This window comes from Bombina bombina, chromosome 11 (genome assembly GCF_027579735.1).
Source record: "Bombina bombina isolate aBomBom1 chromosome 11, aBomBom1.pri, whole genome shotgun sequence".
Classification (NCBI taxonomy): domain Eukaryota; kingdom Metazoa; phylum Chordata; class Amphibia; order Anura; family Bombinatoridae; genus Bombina; species Bombina bombina.
The window spans coordinates 43,023,698-43,043,325 of record NC_069509.1 but is presented as its reverse complement, the minus strand read 5'-3'; the positions used below and the strand labels follow the sequence as shown (position 1 = coordinate 43,043,325).

Genomic DNA, 19,628 nt, shown 5'->3' with positions numbered 1-19,628 from the left:
ACAACCAATAGCCCTTAAAAGGGCCTTTTGCGGGGCATTGCCTTTAAAAAAAAAATACAAACACCCCCCAACAGTAAAACCCACCACCCACACACCAACCCCCCCAAATAAAATTCTAACTAAAAAAACCTAAGCTCCCCATTGCCCTGAAAAGGGCATTTGGATGGGCATTGCCCTTAAAAGGGCATTTAGCTCTATTGCAGGCCAAAATCCCTAACCTAAAGAATAAACCCACCCAATACACCCTTAAAAAAATCCTAACACTAACCCCCGAAGATTCACTTGCCGGGAGAAGTCTTCATCCAAGCGGCAAGATGTCCTCAACGAAGCCGGCAGAAGTGGTCCTCCAGACGGGCAAAAGACTTCATCCAGATGACATCTTCTATCTTCATCCTTCCAGCGCAGAGCGGGTCCATCTTCAAGACATCCGACGCAGAGCATCCTCTTCAAACGACAGCTTCTTCGTGATGAATATCTCTTTAAGTGACATCATCCAAGATGGCGTCTCTTAGATTTTGATTGGCTGATAGAATTCTATCAGTCAATCGGAATTAAGGTAGAAAAAATCCTATTGGCTGCATGGATCAGCTAATAGGATTGAGCTTGCATTCCATTGGCTGATTGGAACAGCCAATAGAATGCAAGCTCAATCCTATTGGCTGATTCAATCAGCCAATAGGATTGAAGTTCAATCCTATTGGCTGATCCAATCAGCCAATAGGATTTTTTCTACCTGAATTCCGATTGGCTGATAGAATTCTATCAGCCAATTGGAATCTAAGGGACGCCATCTTGGATGACGTCACTTAAAGAGATATTCATTATGAAGAAGCCGTCGTTTGAGGAGGATGCTCCGCGTCGAATGTCTTGAAGATGGACCCGCTCCGCACCGGAAGGATGAAGATAGAAGATGCCGTCTGGATGAAGACTTCTGCCCGTCTGGAGGACCACTTCTGCCCATCTGGAGGACCACTTCTGCCGGCTTCGTTAAGGATATCTTGCCGCTTGGATGAAGACTTCTCCCGGTTAGTGAATCTTCAGGGTTAGTGTTAGGATTTTTTTAAGGGTGTATTGGGTGGGTTTATTTTTTAGGTTAGGGCTTTAAGCCTGCAATACAGCTAAATGCCCTTTTAAGGGCAATGCCCATCCAAATGCCTTTTTCAGGGCAATGGGGAGCTTAGGTTTTTTTAGTTAGTATTTTATTTGTGGGGTTGGTTGTGTGGGTGGTGGGTTTTTCAGTTGGGGGGGTGTTTGTATTTTTTTTTACAGGAAAAAGAGCTGATTTATTTGGGGCAATGCCCCAAAAGGCCCTTTTAAGGGCTATTGGTAGTTTAATTTAGGCTAGGGTTTTTTTTATTTTGGGGGGGGCTTTTTTTATTTTGATAGGGCTATTAGATTAGGTGTAAATAGTTTAAAGATCTGTAATTTGTTTTTTTATTTTCTGTAATTTAGTGGGGGGGGGTTGTGATTTAGCTAATTTAATTTAATTGTATTTAATGTAGGTAATTTATTTAATTGTAGTGTAGTGTTAGGTGTTAGTGTAACTTAGGTTAGGTTTTATTTTACAGGTAAATTTGTATTTATTTTAGCTAGGTAGTTATTAAATAGTTAATAACTATTTAATAACTATTCTACCTAGTTAAAATAAATACAAACTTGCCTGTAAAATAAAAATAAACCCTAAGCTAGATACAATGTAACTATTAGTTATATTGTAGCTAGCTTAGGGTTTATTTTATAGGTAAGTGTTTAGTTTTAAATAGGAATAATGTAGTTAATGATAGTAGGTTTTATTTAGATTTATTTAAATTATATTTCAATTAAGGGGCGCTAGGGTTAGGGTTAGGTTTAGGGGTTAATAAATTTAATATAATGGCGGCGGCGTTAGGGGCGGCAGATTAGGGGTTAATAAGTGTAAGTAGGTTGTGGCGACATTGGGGGTGGCTGATTAGGGGTTAATAAGTATAATGTAGGTGGCGGCGATGTCCGGAGCGGCATATTAGGGGTTAATAAGAATAATGTAGGTGTCGGCAATGTCGGGGGCGGCAGATTAGGGGTTAATAAGTGTAAGATTAGGGGTGTTTTGACTCAGGGTTCATGTTAGGGTGTTAGGTGTAAACATAAAATGTGTTTCCCCATAGGAATCAATGGGGCTGCGTTACTGAGATTTCCGCTGCTTTTTTGCAGGTGTTAGACTTTTTCTTAGCCAGCTCTCCCCATTGATGTCTATGGGGAAATCGTGCACGAGCACGTATAACCAGCTCATCGCTGACTTAAGCAGCGCTGGTATTGGAGTGCAGTATGGAGCACAATTTTGCTCTACGCTCACTTCTTGTCTTTTAACGCCGGGTTTATAAAAACCCGTAATACCAGCGCTGCAGGTAAGTGAGCGGTGAGAAAAAACTGCTCGTTAGCACCGCACAGCTCCTAACGCAAAACTTATAATCTAGCCAAAAGGCAATAACAAGTTTAATACCCCAACTGTAAAATATTAGATGAAGAACAAAAGTAATTATTATTATTATTATTATTATTATTATTATTATTATTATTATTATTATACCAAAGATAGAGGTTCCTACACCAAAGAGCATAAACATTAAAAACAGTTCTATTTGGCGTAATATATAATTTTGTAAAGATATCCCATCTATATTCTGTTTAAAATAAGAGAAAGTAAGCTATATCCTAACATTGGCAGTGATTGTACCTTTTATTTGGAGGGGCCCTGTTGATTTCCGTTTTCTTTTTTTTAATCTAGGATGATCCACTTCACAGATGAACTCAGCTCCTAGATCATTTTTCACAGATGGAGTAAAAGTTAACCGTGATTTATAGATGAATGTGCCGTCTCTCTGCTTCTCTTGCTGGGTATTAGGAATCTTATATTTGTCACAGTCAGATAAAGGGAAACATTCTTTACCATCCATTTCTTTTCTTGACCACTTCATATTTAGAAAATCAGGGAATACGTTAGAAACTGTACACATCAAAGTGGCTGATTTATTGATAAAAATATGTGGCAGAGGTATTTCTTTAATTTCTGGTTTCCAAGGGAAATCTAAAAATGTAAAAAAAGGAGAAAGCATTTTATAGAACATTAAATGCAAAATATACGGAAGTAAAGCGCCATGGACAGATTTTATTCCAGCGGAACTATATAAAATGTTAACAGAAGAGATAGCACCATCACTAGCCAACCTCTTTAATCAACATTTTAATTAAAAATAAAATGGACTTGCAAATACTTTGCAGCTTCTACAATCACAGTAATTCTTAAAAAAAAAAACAAAGTCCTTGAAGATGTAACTTTCTACAGACCCATTTCACTTCTTAACAATGACTATAAAATCGTAATGTCTATTATGGCTGACAGAATTAAAAAACACCTTAGTTCCTTAATTCATGAGGACCAAGTGGGATTTATGAAGGGCAGAAATATCTCAAAGATAATCCGCAGGGTACTTACAGTTTTGGAATGTTTTTGGAATAAAGGGGGTGAACGGAAGAGGGCAAATAGACCTAATCAAGCAATACTATCGGTTGACGCAGAGAAGGCACTTGATCTAATTAGTTGGGATCACCTCTTTACGGCCTTGGAACAATTTGGATATCAAGGGAACTTTTTAAAACTAATATAACTGTTCTATAAAAAGCCGGTCTCTAATCTGAATAAACAACACTTTAACTGATAATATTATTCTAGAGAGAGGGACAAGACAGGGATGCCCACTATTTCCTCTCTTTTTCAATATCTCACTGGAACTTTTTGTGATTATCCTATGACAGGAGATGGTTGGCATTACTGAAGGCAAATACAAAGCTGTTCTCACTCTTTTTGCAGAGGATCTATTAATATTTTTGAGTAATACAAAGCACTCTATCAAGCAGTTTTTAAATTTATCAGATTTATTTGGATCATTTTCAGGCTACAAAATGAATCCTGTTAAGTCAGAGATTTTGTGGATTATACAATTTAAATCAAGAGATCACTATCAAGTAGTTGATATAATAAATTATGTGGGTATCTAGATATGTATAGACCCCTTTAGATGGCATAGCCTATACTTTTCCCCTCTTTTCTATAAACTAAATGAGGATTTAAAAACATGGACATGTTGACCAATTTCCTTGTCAACTAGAATAGCTCTGATTAAAACTCTTCTTTTCCCTCAATTGTTATATCTTCTACAAAATCTACCATTTAATATAATATTCATGATAATGATATCTTGTTTTTTTTAATAAAATAGTAGAAAAATTGATTTGGCAGCAGAAAATAATTTGTCTTTCTTATATAAATTTAAGCCTACATAGCACTGCTGGTGGCCTAGCTCTCTCCAATTTAAAATATTATAATCTCTCGGCTCTACTTAAGTTTGTTTTTACTAACACCACAATCCCTGACTATGGGGCTGATTTATAAAGGGCTGAATGGTCCCTGATGACCCTGTTTCCGTGCGAGCCTTTAGGCTCGCCGGAAACAGCAGTTATGAAGTAGCGGTCTTAAGACGATCGGGTTGATTGACATCCCTCATCACATCAATCAGGCTATAAGGAATTCTGATGCAAATTGGGGATTGGGCAATCTAGACGCAGCAACTGATATCTATAGACAGGGTATGTACTCTATATCACTCCTTTATAATATTCTGATTAACTATTTAGGTCAAAAGAATCTGAATAGATTGCTTGTAAAATGAATAAAAGATATCCCTCCTATAGCCTTGGATGATATCAAGATAGCATCTAAGAGAGCATCTTTTATAGTGGCATGGAGAGTGTAGGCTAAAAAATAGGACCTATATAATGCCAGCACAATTAGGTAAATGGTCGTCCAATAATATATCAAACTGTTCTAGATGTTATGCTGTAAAAGCCAATTTAATACATTATTTCTGGTTATGCTCAAAAATTAGGAAATTTTGGTATAAAATTAACTACTGGCTAAATAGGGCCCTTGAAATGTAATGTATTTAAGGGGATCTACATTTCTATTTTTCTTTTTCTTATTTCATATATTTCTAGATGTTGCTTATATTCTCTCTGAGTTAATTATTAAGGATTGTAAAGATGTTGGATTTGCTGGACTTTCAAGAAGGTTTTCTGTTATATGTAGTTGGAAATGGATCCTGTAAATGACACAATTGTATGGCTATGTATACCTTAATAAAAAGAGAAATTATTTTTTTTTCCAAAATATACTTCCCCATGACATCATTAAAGGGACAATATATGCCCATTTTCATATACCTGCATGTAATAGACACTACTATAAATAATAATATGCACAGATACTGATCTAAAAATCCAGTATTAAAACCGTTTAAAAACTTACTTAGAAGTTTCCAGTTTAGTACTGTTGATAAGGTTAGCAGGAATAACCAGGGAAAGTGTTTGAAAGCAGACACCCCACCCTTACCTGCATATGTAAAGACAGATTATACAAACAGAAGCCAGCAGTAGACTGGATAAACGCTTCTACTTCTGACACTGAGGGGCTTGGTTAGGAGTCTGAAAATCTGCACAATGTTATTAAAAGATAAGCAAAACTATACATTGTTACAAAAACACTCCCAGGTGGGCTATATAAATGGATCATCTACAAAACATTTATGCAAAGAAAAATTTGGTGTATAATGGCCCTTTAATTATGCATTGCATACTAGTGTCTCCTGCCTATCCTGCAATCCTGAAATTTATCACTCAAAACTGTAGTTTTGCAACTGCCCCCAGAGAGGCTGGAGTGGATCCCACCAGACCCAGAAACTAACCCTGCAACATGCTATGTAGTGATTGCTTGGTCAGTGAAGGAGCTCATTTATATCTGTCCTTAATAAACCACAGCAAGGAATGAAAGATAAACATACTCAAGATGCTTTTCAATGGAGATGTCTATAAAGCATTGCAAACTTTGCAAAAAATGTTTTGTTTAAATGCCTCAAAATATTGTGGGCTAGATTATAAGTGGAGCTCTTATTTATCGTGAGCTCGCAAACTGGCAAATTTGCCGTTTGCAGGCACGCAATAAATAACCAGCCAATAATCTTGCGGTAGCAATTAGCGCTTAGAAAATTAACCAGAGATCAGATCTCTGGTAGCCGTCGCTAGCACTCACCCACCTTGAGGGCAATCTGGGGGCTCCCACTGACTCCCAACCCGGCAATCTGGCCTGTATAGTGACAGGCATCACCGGGGCTTCACGTTTTGATGATGTCACCGTGCAACTTTGTTTAAAAATTATAATTGACAGTATAGGGAAATGGGGACATGCTGCTTAGAAGCCTGTATCTCAGACATCAAAGCAGCTACAGGCCCCCATAATCCACCATTGGAAAAGTAATCACCTAACCTTTCCAACAACGGTATAAGTCTTGAGGGTCTGAAAAAAATTTAAAAAGTAAAAAAAAAAACATAACCCCCCCCTCAAATCCAGCTTAGCACCCAGGTAGGAAATTGCTTAGCACTCAAAGGGTTAATAAATTGACCCCCAAAGTCTGCACTTTTTCTTTAATTGTGAGCATATAGGCCCCTTATCCGTCTGGCAAATGACGACCTATGTTTGACTTCTTTTAAAAAAGTTAGTTTTAGGCTTTTTACCCATCCTACACTACTTTGCTGCTTACCAAAAAAACTCTTCAAAACCAGGGCTGGCGTTTTGTATTTGGCAGCATAGGCAGCCGCCTTAATGATCTTGCTTCTTGCGTGGTGGTCCTGTGCCTGCTGCAACGCAACTAAACTCAACTATTTACTTATTTTACTACTCAGTGAATCAGTGGTGTCAGTGTTACAGTCAGACTCAGTTCAGAGTCATAGAGTGGAGCGGCTCAGCATAGGACAGTGGACTGGAGGTGACAAGGCAGAGCTCACTTGCCTTGCACAGCTGCTGCACTACCTATTGACATCACTCAGACTGAGAGGGAGCAGGAGAAATCATGCGAGATAAGCCGCGGCCGCCTGACGTCTCCACGTGATACTGGAGGCTCACACTGTCTGTCCAACTGCAGCAGCACCATCCAGATCTGAACACGCAGTCACGTGAGTGAGGTGGTGACTGAGTCAGCCCGCCTGTTGCCCGATAAGTGAAGACTGACGAGCAGGTAGGAATGATGCATGGTCACACTGTGGTGGCCTGGTGAGTAACGCCCATCCAGACGAGCCGGTCAGACTGGGTCTGGCACTGATCAGTGAGGTAGGATGGTGGTGGGGCCCGGAGTCAGGACTGAGGTCTTTAGTCTGACTTCTTTTAACGTCAGTCCCCATTCTGTGTCAGGTTCCAGAATCCAGAGTGTCACATAACTTTGCTTGAGAATCACAGATTTAAACTATTAAATGTTATGTAAAAAGCTTGTTGCTGACATATGCTTACACAAATATATTAGAAAAGGATTTTTTTGTCCAAGTAATCATTTGCCAAATAACGGCAACACATGAATCTGTTTCTGGAAGCTCAGGGATTAATAATATGATCCGTTGCTGTGTTGTTGGGCTTTAAAGCCAGTTATTTGGGAGGGGGGGCAAGTTACTATGCTCATGCCTCTGTAACAAATCATATATTATTTTATATAATTATATTATTATAAATAGCACAACACTCACTAGCTATACCCATAAATATATTATTATAAGTAGCACAACACTAGCTATACCCATTTCTACTGAACATACTGCAGTGGTGTAAAAAAAAGTATATTTTGTCTGGCAGATTTATTATATATTTAATATAAATAATGTCTAAAAACATTAGTTAATGTTTAATTATTCTAATTGAAAGAGATTATCATGCTGCTGCTGATCCTGGGTTATTGAGGGGTTCTGCTGAATCTCTCTGTCTGTTTTAGTGCATCTGTGTCTTTGTGTTATTGTTTGTGTGTCTGTTTCCATGTTGGTGTCTGCGTGTTTCTGTGTACTGTGTTTGTGTTAGTGTGTGTCTATGTTAGAGTCTCTGTGTTAGTGTGGGTCTGAGGTAGGGTGACCATATTGCTGCATTAAAAAGGGACACATATGACAAATACATATGTCAGGGTTCTTATACAAAACATTTCTTTAAACAGACCTGAAAACAGCCCTGACATATGAATGTTTCATATGTGTCCCTTTTGAAAGCGGCAATATGGTCACCCTTGTCTGAGGGCATGTGTGTGTTAGGTTTAGGTGCAATTTTAAATATATCTCTGTGTGTGTATATATATATATATATATATATATATATATATATATATATATATATATATATACATATATACACACACACTATATATATATATATATATATATATATATATATATATATATATATATACACACACACACACACACACACATATATATATATATATATATATATATATATATATATATATATATATATATATACACTATATATATATTATTGTTATACAACACTGCCACAATTTGATTTTGTTATGTGGCATAACCATTGTTTCATTTGCTATGCAGTGCTACCACTGTTTGATGTGTTATGTGGCATTACCACTGTCTGATTTGTTATGCAGAGCTACCACTGTTTGATTTGCTTTGCTGCGCTACCACTGTTTGATTTGCATTTAGCCACCAATTAGCAAGAGCTACCTAGGTGCTGAACCAAAAATGGGCCGGCTCCTAAGCTTACATTCCTACTTTTCAAATACAGATAGCAAGAGAAGGAAACAAAATTGATAATAGGAGTAAATTAGAAATTTGCTTAAAATTCCATGTTCTGTCTGAATAATGAAAGAAAAAAATTGACTTTCATATTCCTTTAACTAGCAATGGAGATAGTATGTAATCATGGGGGCAGGGGGCGGGGGGCGGCAAAATGTATCCTCGCCTGTGTGGCCAAAAATCCGAGCACCGGCCCTGTTCAAAACCCTTTAAAAACTTTCTAGTAAAAATAATCTCTAGATGAAAAGAATTTGAGGCAATATCACCCTGGAAAATAGTAAGATTCAAAGAGATTTGTAATCGTCTCTCTTCGGAGCAGGAAGTGGTGAGATCAGCTCCATTGAAAACTATGAAACTAATTCTGTCTCACAACTGTTAACTCCCAATGGCATAGACAGACTTCAACTGTTTAGGAAACATCACAAAAATGTCTTAAAAACATTATAAAAATATAACTGAAGAAACATAAAATAAAGTCACAGCCTCGTCAGCTTTAATACACAACTTCAAGATGAGATATTTCACACAGACAATTGAGTCTTTTTAAATCCTACATGCTAAGTCACCTTTTAGGTGAAAAATCTCGACCACCCTTCGAGAATGCCCTGGAACACCCACGGTCTGCCACGTATTCACGTCTGCAAATTTGCCATTCTACCCAGCTAGACTACTTCAACATAACATAACAGACATGTAAATATGTAACAATTATGTGCTTTTACAGATCCTGTTTTGCAAATGTGTTCCCAAAGCGCTGGATCTGTATTTATTGTTTTTCTTTTGTTTTTGCATTTTAATGGTTCCAGTGAGATATCAGGTATTAGGTCATTTAACACAACTATACACCTTAATTATTGAAATGCCCACTGGCGATCAGCTAGGAATTATAGGTGAAACAAGCCTCAATTCATTTTAATCATGATCTTGTCTGAGCAACGAGACCCTTCAGCAACATAATGAATATTTGTAACAATGCAATACATATAGTGCTTATGACACATGCACATTTTTGAGGGTACCTAGGTATGCTCTTCTGGAAAGAAGTTTAAATAAAGGATACCAATAGAACAAGGTACATTTGATCAAATAAATTAATTTGGATTTTTTTATGACTTATGAAGGTTTCATTTTGACTTCCATGTATCTTAAATAAAAAAGTTAAATGCTTAAAGAAATGTTACACATATCATTTTTAAAAGGAACCAATACCATTTGTCGTGTTATTTTTATCCATGTTAATGCATGCAACTTTGTCACTTTAAATGTATGGATAAGAAAGGGCATTCAATGACTAAAACATAACACTTGTTTCTTATTTACCTTTATCTTTTATAGATATCTGTTTTGATTCATAGTCATCCATACTCTCATCATGTTTCCATTTTACAATCACAGTAAAATCTGCATCTTTAAAAAGTTGACCAGGAACTCTGCATTTACTTTGAACTTTCCAGGTGAGATTATGTTCTGTGAAGTTCTCTTTTGATTCTATAGTTATGACGGAATTACTTCTTCCATAGCTCCAGCTTATGAAAATATTCTTTGGATAAAACTCCTCCATTATAAAAGAGCAAAGCACCTCTCCAGAAGTGGCCAGAGACAATTTTATAGGCTCCCGCACCTTAGGTTTTGCTGAAAAAATATACACAATTATTGAGATCCATATATAAATTCTATATAAAATGTCACCTAATTTGTAAGACGTTCTTCTGTTATAATCATGTAACACGTTAAAGGGATATGAAACTCCAAATTGTTCTTTCATGGTTCAGATAGAGCATTACAATTTATACAACGTTCTAATTTACTTCTATTATCAATGTTTATTCATTCGCTTAGGGGTCAATTTATCAAGTTCCGTATGGAGCTTCATGCCCCGTGTTTCTGGCAAGAAAAGACCTCTGCTCCCTAACCTGTCCTACTGCTCTCAGGTGGTGGACAGAAATCAACCCGATCGAACACGATCGGGTTGATTGACACCCCCTGCTAGTAGCCGATTGGCCGCAAATCTGCAGGGGGCGGCATTGCACCAGAAGTTCACAAGAACTGCTAGTGCAATGATAAATGCCAACAGCGTATGATATCAGCATTTATTGATGTGCGGCGGAAATGATATGCTACATCGTATCATGTCCATGCGCACAATAATAAATAGACCCCTTGGTATCTTTTGTTGAAAAGCAGGGGCGTATGCTTAGAAGCCAGCTAATTTCTGGAGCACTATATGGCAGCAATTTTCATCAATGTTATCCTTTAGCAAGAGCACTAGATGCCGCACTATTTCCTGCCATGTAGTGCGCCAGATGTCTACCTAGGTATCTCTTCAACAAAGAACACCATGGGAACTAAATTTGATAATAGAAGTAAATTGGAAACTTCTTTTAAATTATTTTTAAATTCTATTACAAGTGATTTACGATGAATGCAGCATTCACTGAGCCATAAGTGAGCTATACAAGATGAGTATTTCCTATTTTGCATTGATAGTTTAGTGTATTTAAAACAAACAGGAGTTGCTGCTCGATCATTTTGATTTTCTCACCAAAAATAGACTCAGGTTTAAACCGTTTCTCCTTGGCTCTGTTATTGCAAACAAATCTGCAGACTAGGGATAAGTCTTTGTGTTTTGCTATAGATGGTGTGAAGCTCAGTGACGTAGTAAAGTCTGTAAGTCCATCTCTATCTGATGTCTCTGTTATTTCCCTGTTTGCAACATATCCAGTGGGTACAACTTTCCCTCCTTCATTGTCCTTTACTGGTGGAAGCTCTGAGACCTCTCGCACAGTTCCGTCATGCTCTGTTATAACCCACGTCACCTGGACGTCCTCCGGGCAATAGGAGGCTGTGCAATATAATGTGACCTTTTCACCATCAATCCACTTCTTAGGTCCATGGATGTTACTGACTTTGAATGTTTCTGTAAAACAATATTATACCAATAATAGATAGAAAATAAATATTATACTGTATTGAAAAGAAAACTAATTTAATGTAAATTGGGAATCAGGAGATTGACTAAAATACAAATTAATATAACAATGCAATAACTCCTAAATATATCAGTATTATAATTGTTGATAATATTAGAATAATACCAATAATAAATTATCTTTACTGGTGAAATGCTTGCAATTATAAATGCTGTCTGACTGCAGTGATATCTTGCTGGCATGATTAGCAATAGGGAATTATGTCCGTTCGACATTTGATAAATTGAGTCCGCAAGTCTTAAAGCAGGCAAATAAGTTATGGAGCAGCGGTCTTTAGACCGCTGCTTCATAACTTCTGTTTCGGGCAGAAGGCTCGTGCAGAAACAGGGGCATCAAGCTCCATTCGGAGCTTTATAATTAGGCCCCTTAGCGTTGTTCATTTTTTTTTACTATTGACAACATTCATGTAGGATTTTTGTATTGTGTACGTATCATTAAACATATATTTCATATCATTACACATACACACCATTGTCCTGCAGTGCAGTTATTGCTGTCTGTAATGGTTTCTTCAGACTTGGGTGCTCCACTCTACAGACAAATTGCTCGTGTTGCTTATGGGTTGCTGGAACGCTAATGACCAAACAAGCGTTACATGTGAACGTGCCATCTGCCTGCTTCTGCGAGTGAATAGCTGGTACTTCATAAGTGTTATCTGTAGAAATCGGCACTAAGTCTGTATTTCCTTCCTTCTTACACCAAGTTACTGTCAGTGCATCTGGAAAATACTTAGTGATTTTATAATTTAGTTTGTTGCTATTAGAGTTACTTTCTATGGGATTGTCCTCAATTTCTGGGGACCACGGGAAATCTGCAAAGGAAATGAATACAAGTCAATGACATGAATATCATATTGTCTGATACATCTGTGCTTAGAGGCAATAACCGGCTGTTATATTTCATGATGTATAATTTCAGTTTGTTTTAGCCTTAGAAATGTTCCTTTTCTAATGTGGTTTTGACCTAAAAATGTAAAAACCTAAAGGGGCACAATACCTAATATTGTTCTTTCATGTAAAAAAAAGCAGCAGTTATGCATAATTCGAAACAAGGTTAACTGTTAAATAAAAGATGTTTAAATTTAAAGTAAAATTACCAGGACGTGCATGTTTGTGATCAACTGATACTTAGATATCTACTGCTTACTATAGTAACAAGATAGTAGGTAAAGTATTACTAATGGTAAGTACCTATAGGTGCCAGATATTTTTATAATCAACAAGCACCTGTTAGGGGGGGCAATATAGCACTAAAGAGACTCATAGAAAAATGAGTTAGTGCTTTATCCCTACAATTATATAGGAAAAATTCTCACTGAATAATACAGGAACAATTTTTAACCATTCATACTTTGGGGGATATTTATCAAAGGTCTGTCGGACCTGATCCGACAGTGCGGATCAGGTCCGACAGACCTCGCAGAATGCGGAGAGCAATACGCTCTCCGTATTAAGCATTGCACTAGCAGCTCTTGTGAGCTGCTGGTGCAACGCCACCCCCTGCAGATTTGCGGCCAATCGGCTGGCAGCGTCGTATTGGATCGGGTTGAATTGTGGCGATCTCTGTCCACCTTCTCACAGCAGGCTATCTATTATACTGAGCAGCTGTGCTAAAGTTAACTGTGCAAACAAGGACTTTATAATTACAGATATTGGGGCCTATCTATAAAGCTCCGAATGGAGCTTGGCGCCCCGTGTTTCTGGCAAGCCTGCAGGCAGATTGGCCGTGAGTCTGCAGGGGGCGGCGTTGCACCAGCAGCTCACAAGAGCTGCTGGTGCAATGCTGAATATGGAGAGCGTATTGCTCTCCGCATTCAGCGATGTCTGTCGGACCTGATCCGCACTGTCGGATCAGGTTCTGACAGACATTTCATAAATAGGCCTCAGAGTATTAGCTTATTAGCTTTAATCTCATAACCTGACATCCCACATATTAACAGGTCTTCTTGTTACAGAATTATTTCTGAATTTATTTATAGCCGGCTACAAAAGATAATGTTCGTATCTGACTGCTTGATATTATACAAGCTCCTGCACTGGTCGTCTTGAAAGCACCAAAGGCAACTGTTGTCCTTTCTCATCCCTACCAGATATGTACTGTGATTCCCTGTTATAGTAGCTCTGGAGGAGCCGCCGGCACAACTGCAACCATTGCAGAGCTTTTCCAAGACTACTGCTCAGGAGAGGTCATTTTGATGCTTTTGAGAGGTTTGGTACAGGACTTCTGATAGAAGAAATAACATTTTAAGGATAACAATTTAATACATAGAAAAAGCCAATAAAGTAGGGGGTTGATTGCCTTTAAAGGGATCTGAAACCCAAAACATTTATTTTGTGATTGAGATAGAGCATACCTTTTTTTTTATTATTATTTTATTTATAATCCAAGACATAGTCCAAGAACAATATCAACAACATTGAAAACATAACATAATCAGAAAATATAATAGGTTCATCAACATAGTACTATATTCATTTATACATATAGTATATTTAAACTGATCATTATATTAATATAACATAAACAATTTATTCTCGACAATGCTTGGGTTTTTTATTTTCCATACATCCCCCCTCCTTTTTCCCCCTTCCCCCCATGCGGAGGGGCAACACATCTACGACGTAGCAGCGAAAAAGAAAGGAAAGAAAAGAAAGAAAAGAGAAGAAAAAGAAAGAAAAAAAAAAAAAAAAAAGGAAGGGGAAAAAATTAATTGATTCTATCACTTTCTTCCTCCCGGTGCTTTACCAGTTCCCTAATAAGACAATTTCTGTATTTCTGAAGGGGAAGATTATATGATCTATTTCTGCGACAGGGAATATTTTTAAAAAGACAGCCCATTTGTCAAAAAACCTTTTAATGTCTTGTTCATTATTTAGGTCCGCGTCTCTCTGTTCTACAATGCATTGCTTTTTCATGCAGTTTTTTATTTCAGAGATACTTGGCATTGCATGACTTTTCCACTTCTTACAAATTAAATATCTGGTAGCAAGAATCGTGGAGATATTATTCTTTCATTATTTTGCCTGCCAAGCTCTTTCTTGAGGCAAAGTATTATCTGATATAATGTCAAAGAAACATGGTCTATCTTTAGTACCTTCTTTAGCCAATATTCAACCTTAGTCCAGAGATTTTTAATCTTTGGATATAACCAAAACATATGTATTAAATTGGCTGCCTGATACGAGCATTTAGGACATTTATTGAACCCCACATTAACACATTTGAACCCTCTTTTGGGAGTAAAGTATGCCCCGTGAAGGAGCTTGACATGTGCCTCTCTCCAAGTTGCAGATAATGTCACTTGTGCAATTTTTTTAATTCACAGTTGAATGGTTTTGGACTCAATGTTATTCTGAGGGATTAATGTATTCCAATAAGAAGCTAGTTTTGCCAAGACCGGTACCCCTTTATTTTTACCCAGAAGATGATAACATGGTGCAATTGACATATGACCATTTCTTGTTAAAACAAGCCAATCCTCCAATTTACCTAATCCCCATTCCCAACCTGCTTTTTTAACTAGGTCTTGAACAAAGTGTCTTAATTGCAGATACGCAAAAAAATCTTTATTGGACAAATCAAAATCTCTTTTTAATTCCTGAAATGTTTTAATACATTTCCTTTCTTTATCTATTATTTGACATACCTTTGTTAGCCCAAAGGTATGCCATTTTCTAAAGACCTCAGAATACAGACCTGCTTGAAAAGTAGGGTTACCTATTATAGGCAAGAGACAAGTAGCACTGTTGTTAATTGAAAGAAGAGTTACTATTTTGTGCCAGGCTATAAGTGGGTTAAGAATTGTTTTAAATCTTTTGATTTCTGTTGGAATTTCCTTAGGTACTAAATGTAATAATGCAGATAAAGAATACGGGTGGCAGACACTAGTCTCAAGATAATTATTCAAGACATAGACGAGATCCAATCTACTACGACTCGAGCAAGAAAGGAAAGATTATATAGCCTTATATCCGGTAAGGCAAGACCTCCATCTTCTTTTGGTACCGAGAGTTTCATAAAAAATATCTTTGACCTCTTATTCTGCCATAGGAACTGAATAAGTGAAGTATTAATTGAACGTATATCCTTTCCTAGGAGAATTATTGGTGTGTTTTGAAGTATATATAAAAGTTTTGGAAGAAGAGCCATTTTAAAAAGAGCAATCCTTCCAGAGAGCGATATTGGAAGATTTTGCCAAACCAAATGCTTTTCCTTGATCATTTTCACTACTGGGGGAACATTCAAAGCATAGAGATCCGCAGTCCTTGTCGGAATATGAATCCCTAGATATTTGAAGGAATCTGTTACTTGATGGAAAGGGTTTTTTTTTTTGTTTTTTTTAAATCTTTTTTTTATTGAAAATTTAAATATTCACAATAACATATTTCAATATGAAAATGGTCTACAAAAAGAATATTGCTTGTTATAGCTAAATGTTCATGTGTTTTGCTGCTGCTTTATAAGCTGTAGTTCCATCTTTGTAATGCAGCTAGTCCATGTAGTTTCTCAAATGAGTAAGAGTGGGGACAGGGGGGAACATGGGTTCTAAGTAACAAGTAAACAAGTAAACAAACAAATTAATAAAACAAATATGATGTCTTACGTCTGCGTATCTTTATCCGGATCGGCACTGGCTCTTAGAATATGTGATTATTGAAGTATTGTATAGTCTGTTCACCATGAGGAAAGGATTTACATCCTTTTCGTTTGGTAACTATTAGTACAACCATCTAGAGAGAAGGGGTGGCAGTTTGAGGGGCATGTGGAAAAAGTGTAGTGTGTAGGGATTCCTGCCAAATAAATTTGGCATCTAGAAAGGTGTCCATTCTATTTCGGCATAAGTAGCCGTATTGTTCTAATGTAAATTGTTCTTCTACTTCCTCAAGCCACATTGTTTTAGAAAGGGTCAGGCGTTTCTTCCAGTTTCGGGCTATTAATTTTCTCGCACTATTAAGGCCTATTTGGAGCACCAGAAGCCGCAAGCGACACGGCAATTTAGGAAGGTCATTGAGCAACGCCATTTTTGGGTTTAATGTAAATTCAGCTGAAATACTTTGTCTGAAATGTTGCTCTATCGTCTTCCATAGGGGGCGTACTCTAGGGCATTGCCACCACATGTGTATCAGGCTACCATGTCCCCTGCAGCAGCGCCAACATCTATCTTACAGGTTTGGGTAAATACTGCTTAACTTCGACGGGGTTAAATACCACCGCAGGATAATCTTATAATTGAGCTCTAGTATTACTGGCGAGGTTGAGGATTTTTTGACTGATTTGAATATGTTGACCCAGTTGTCATCTGTTATATGACTACCTATATCTGCATTCCATTTAGCTGAGTATGGGGGCAGGGTGTCCCTAATGTTCTTGGTTAAAAGTTTGCGGGAGAGCGAAAGTGTTCCTCTCGGTATAATCCCTCCATGGCATACTGTTTCAAATGTTGTGGGTGTTCTTAGTAGATCGGTTTTGAATGGGGAGGTATGTACAAAGTGATGTAATTGTGCGTATTTTTTTTTTTTTTGAATAATTTTTTATTGAGGTTTTATGATACATACAAAAGAAAAGAAAACAAACATCGCCTCATATTGCCAACAGTAAACATGTCAATATATATAGAACGAAAACAATTGCAAGACAGTGTACATATATAAGAGAGCGAGGCTAATCAAACCTCTATTTTATAATTTTTTTATCTTAATTTGACAGACTAATTAGAAGGCCACTTATGGACCCTTTTAGATATAATAAATGAATTGGTATGTTAGTCTGGAGAATAGCCGCTTTTGGGTTTTCTGATAGTTTGGGGGATGTAGGGAACAAGTCAGCGGGTAAGCACCGATCGGAGCATGGAAGAAAGGGGAAAAAAGGGAGGGGGGGGAGCGGAGGTATCAGGAATAAAGTTCCTATGACTCTAGTTCAGTAATAAAGTGCCTATGACATTATAAGATGTCATGACAAAATATGTTATAGTAGGTGATATGAAAACATATAAATATATTTTGTAGTAGAGAACCTCTCTGGGTACTTTATAGCACCAGTTGAACTGTTGTTTATATAACATACTGTATGTTAAAACAAGCGGTTCTAAACATACAGATGCAAGACTATAGGTTAGTTAGCTAATCTAGTTTCTGCAGGTAGCTTACCTGAATATACTGTACATAATAGATAGTATGACTCTGCTACCTTGTGGGAGCTAGTTGGGATCTGGGCCTGAGGCCTAAAAATGAAATGAGTATGACTTCGAAGATTCATATCTAGTGTTTAAATATTGCCGTCTGACTTATTTTAAATATCCGAAATCTCAGTACAGATCTGATAGCTTGTAAGAGGTAAAGTGCTAAAAGGCTATGGCCTAGATTTGGAGTTCGGCGGTAAAAGGGCTGTTAACGCTCCGCGGGCTTTTTTCTGGCCGCACCATAAATTTAACTCTGGTATCGAGAGTTAAAACAAATGCTGCGTTAGGCTCCAAAAAAGGAGCGTAGAGCATTTTTACCGCAAATGCAACTCTCGATACCAGAGTTGCTTACGGACGCGGCCGGCCTCAAAAACGTGCTCGTGCACGATTACCCCATAGGAAACAATGGGGCTGTTTGAGCTGAAAAAAAACCTAACACCTGCAAAAAAGCAGCGTTCAGCTCCTAACGCAGCCCCATTGTTTCCTATGGGGAAACACTTCCTACGTCTGCACCTAACACTCTAACATGTACCCCGAGTCTAAACACCCCTAACCTTACACTTATTAACCCCTATTCTGCCGCCCCCGCTATCGCTGACTCCTGTATATTATTTTTAACCCCTAATCTGCCGCTCCGTAAACCGCCGCAACCTACGTTATCCCTATGTACCCCTAATCTGCTGCCCTAACATCGCCGACCCCTATGTTATATTTATTAACCCCTAATCTGCCCCCCACAACGTCGCCGACACCTACCTACACTTATTAACCCCTAATCTGCCGAGCGGACCTGAGCGCTACTATAATAAAGTTATTAACCCCTAATCTGCCCTCCCTAACATCGCCGACACCTACCTTCAATTATTAACCCCTAAACTTCCGATCGAAGCTCACCGCTATTCTAATAAATGTATTAACCCCTAAAGCTAAGTCTAACCCTAACACTAACACCCCCCTAAGTTAAATATAATTTTTATCTAACGAAATAAATTAACTCTTATTAAATAAATGATTCCTATTTAAAGCTAAATACTTACCTGTAAAATAAATCCTAATATAGCTACAATATAAATTATAATTATATTATAGCTATTTTAGGATTAATATTTATTTTACAGGCAACTTTGTAATTATTTTAACCAGGTACAATAGCTATTAAATAGTTAAGAACTATTTAATAGTTACCTAGTTAAAATAATAACAAATTTACCTGTAAAATAAATCCTAACCTAAGATATAATTAAACCTAACACTACCCTATCAATAAATTAATTAAATAAACTACCTACAATTACCTACAATTAACCTAACACTACACTATCAATAAATTAATTAAACACAATTCCTACAAATAAATACAATTAAATAAACTAGCTAAAGTACAAAAAATAAAAAAGAACTAAGTTACAGAAAATAAAAAAATATTTACAAACATAATAAAAATATTACAACAATTTTAAACTAATTACACCTACTCTAAGCCCCCTAATAAAATAACAAAGCCCCCCAAAATAAAAAATTCCCTACCCTATTCTAAATTAAAAAAGTTACAAGCTCTTTTACCTTACCAGCCCTGAACAGGGCCCTTTGCGGGGCATGCCCCAAGAATTTCAGCTCTTTTGCCTGTAAAAAAAACCATACAATACCCCCCCCCAACATTACAACCCACCACCCACATACCCCTAATCTAACCCAAATCCCCCCTTAAATAAACCTAACACTAATCCCCTGAAGATCTTCCTACCTTGTCTTCACCATCCAGGTATCACCGATCCGTCCTGGCTCCAAGATCTTCA

The 19,628-nt window shown here is 37.3% G+C and overlaps 2 protein-coding genes across 7 annotated transcripts in view; both read right to left on the bottom strand.

Moving 5' to 3' along the window:
* The window catches only part of LOC128642123 (uncharacterized), a 163,783-nt gene extending 156,825 nt beyond the window's left edge, over window positions 1–6,958 (bottom strand). For 4 of the 6 annotated variants that reach the window (XM_053694795.1, XM_053694797.1, XM_053694800.1 and 1 more), the window contains exons 1-2: window positions 6,627–6,958; window positions 2,711–3,061 (exon numbers count right to left, since the gene is read on the bottom strand). In XM_053694795.1, coding sequence (XP_053550770.1) covers window positions 2,711–2,990 — 280 coding nt within the window. In that variant the 5' untranslated portion in view covers window positions 2,991–3,061; window positions 6,627–6,958. The remainder of the gene's footprint in view (window positions 1–2,710; window positions 3,062–6,626) is intronic. The other 2 variants (XM_053694798.1, XM_053694799.1) reach the window with 1 other exon arrangement.
* A 2,081-nt stretch (window positions 6,959–9,039) lies between these two features.
* Window positions 9,040–19,628, bottom strand: part of LOC128641642 (uncharacterized) — a 108,607-nt gene continuing 98,018 nt past the window's right edge. Inside the window, exons 8-12 of the mRNA XM_053694178.1 lie at window positions 17,801–17,874; window positions 12,124–12,465; window positions 11,207–11,581; window positions 9,985–10,296; window positions 9,040–9,095 (exon numbers count right to left, since the gene is read on the bottom strand). Of these exons, the coding sequence (XP_053550153.1) occupies window positions 9,040–9,095; window positions 9,985–10,296; window positions 11,207–11,581; window positions 12,124–12,465; window positions 17,801–17,874 (1,159 nt within the window). The remainder of the gene's footprint in view (window positions 9,096–9,984; window positions 10,297–11,206; window positions 11,582–12,123; window positions 12,466–17,800; window positions 17,875–19,628) is intronic.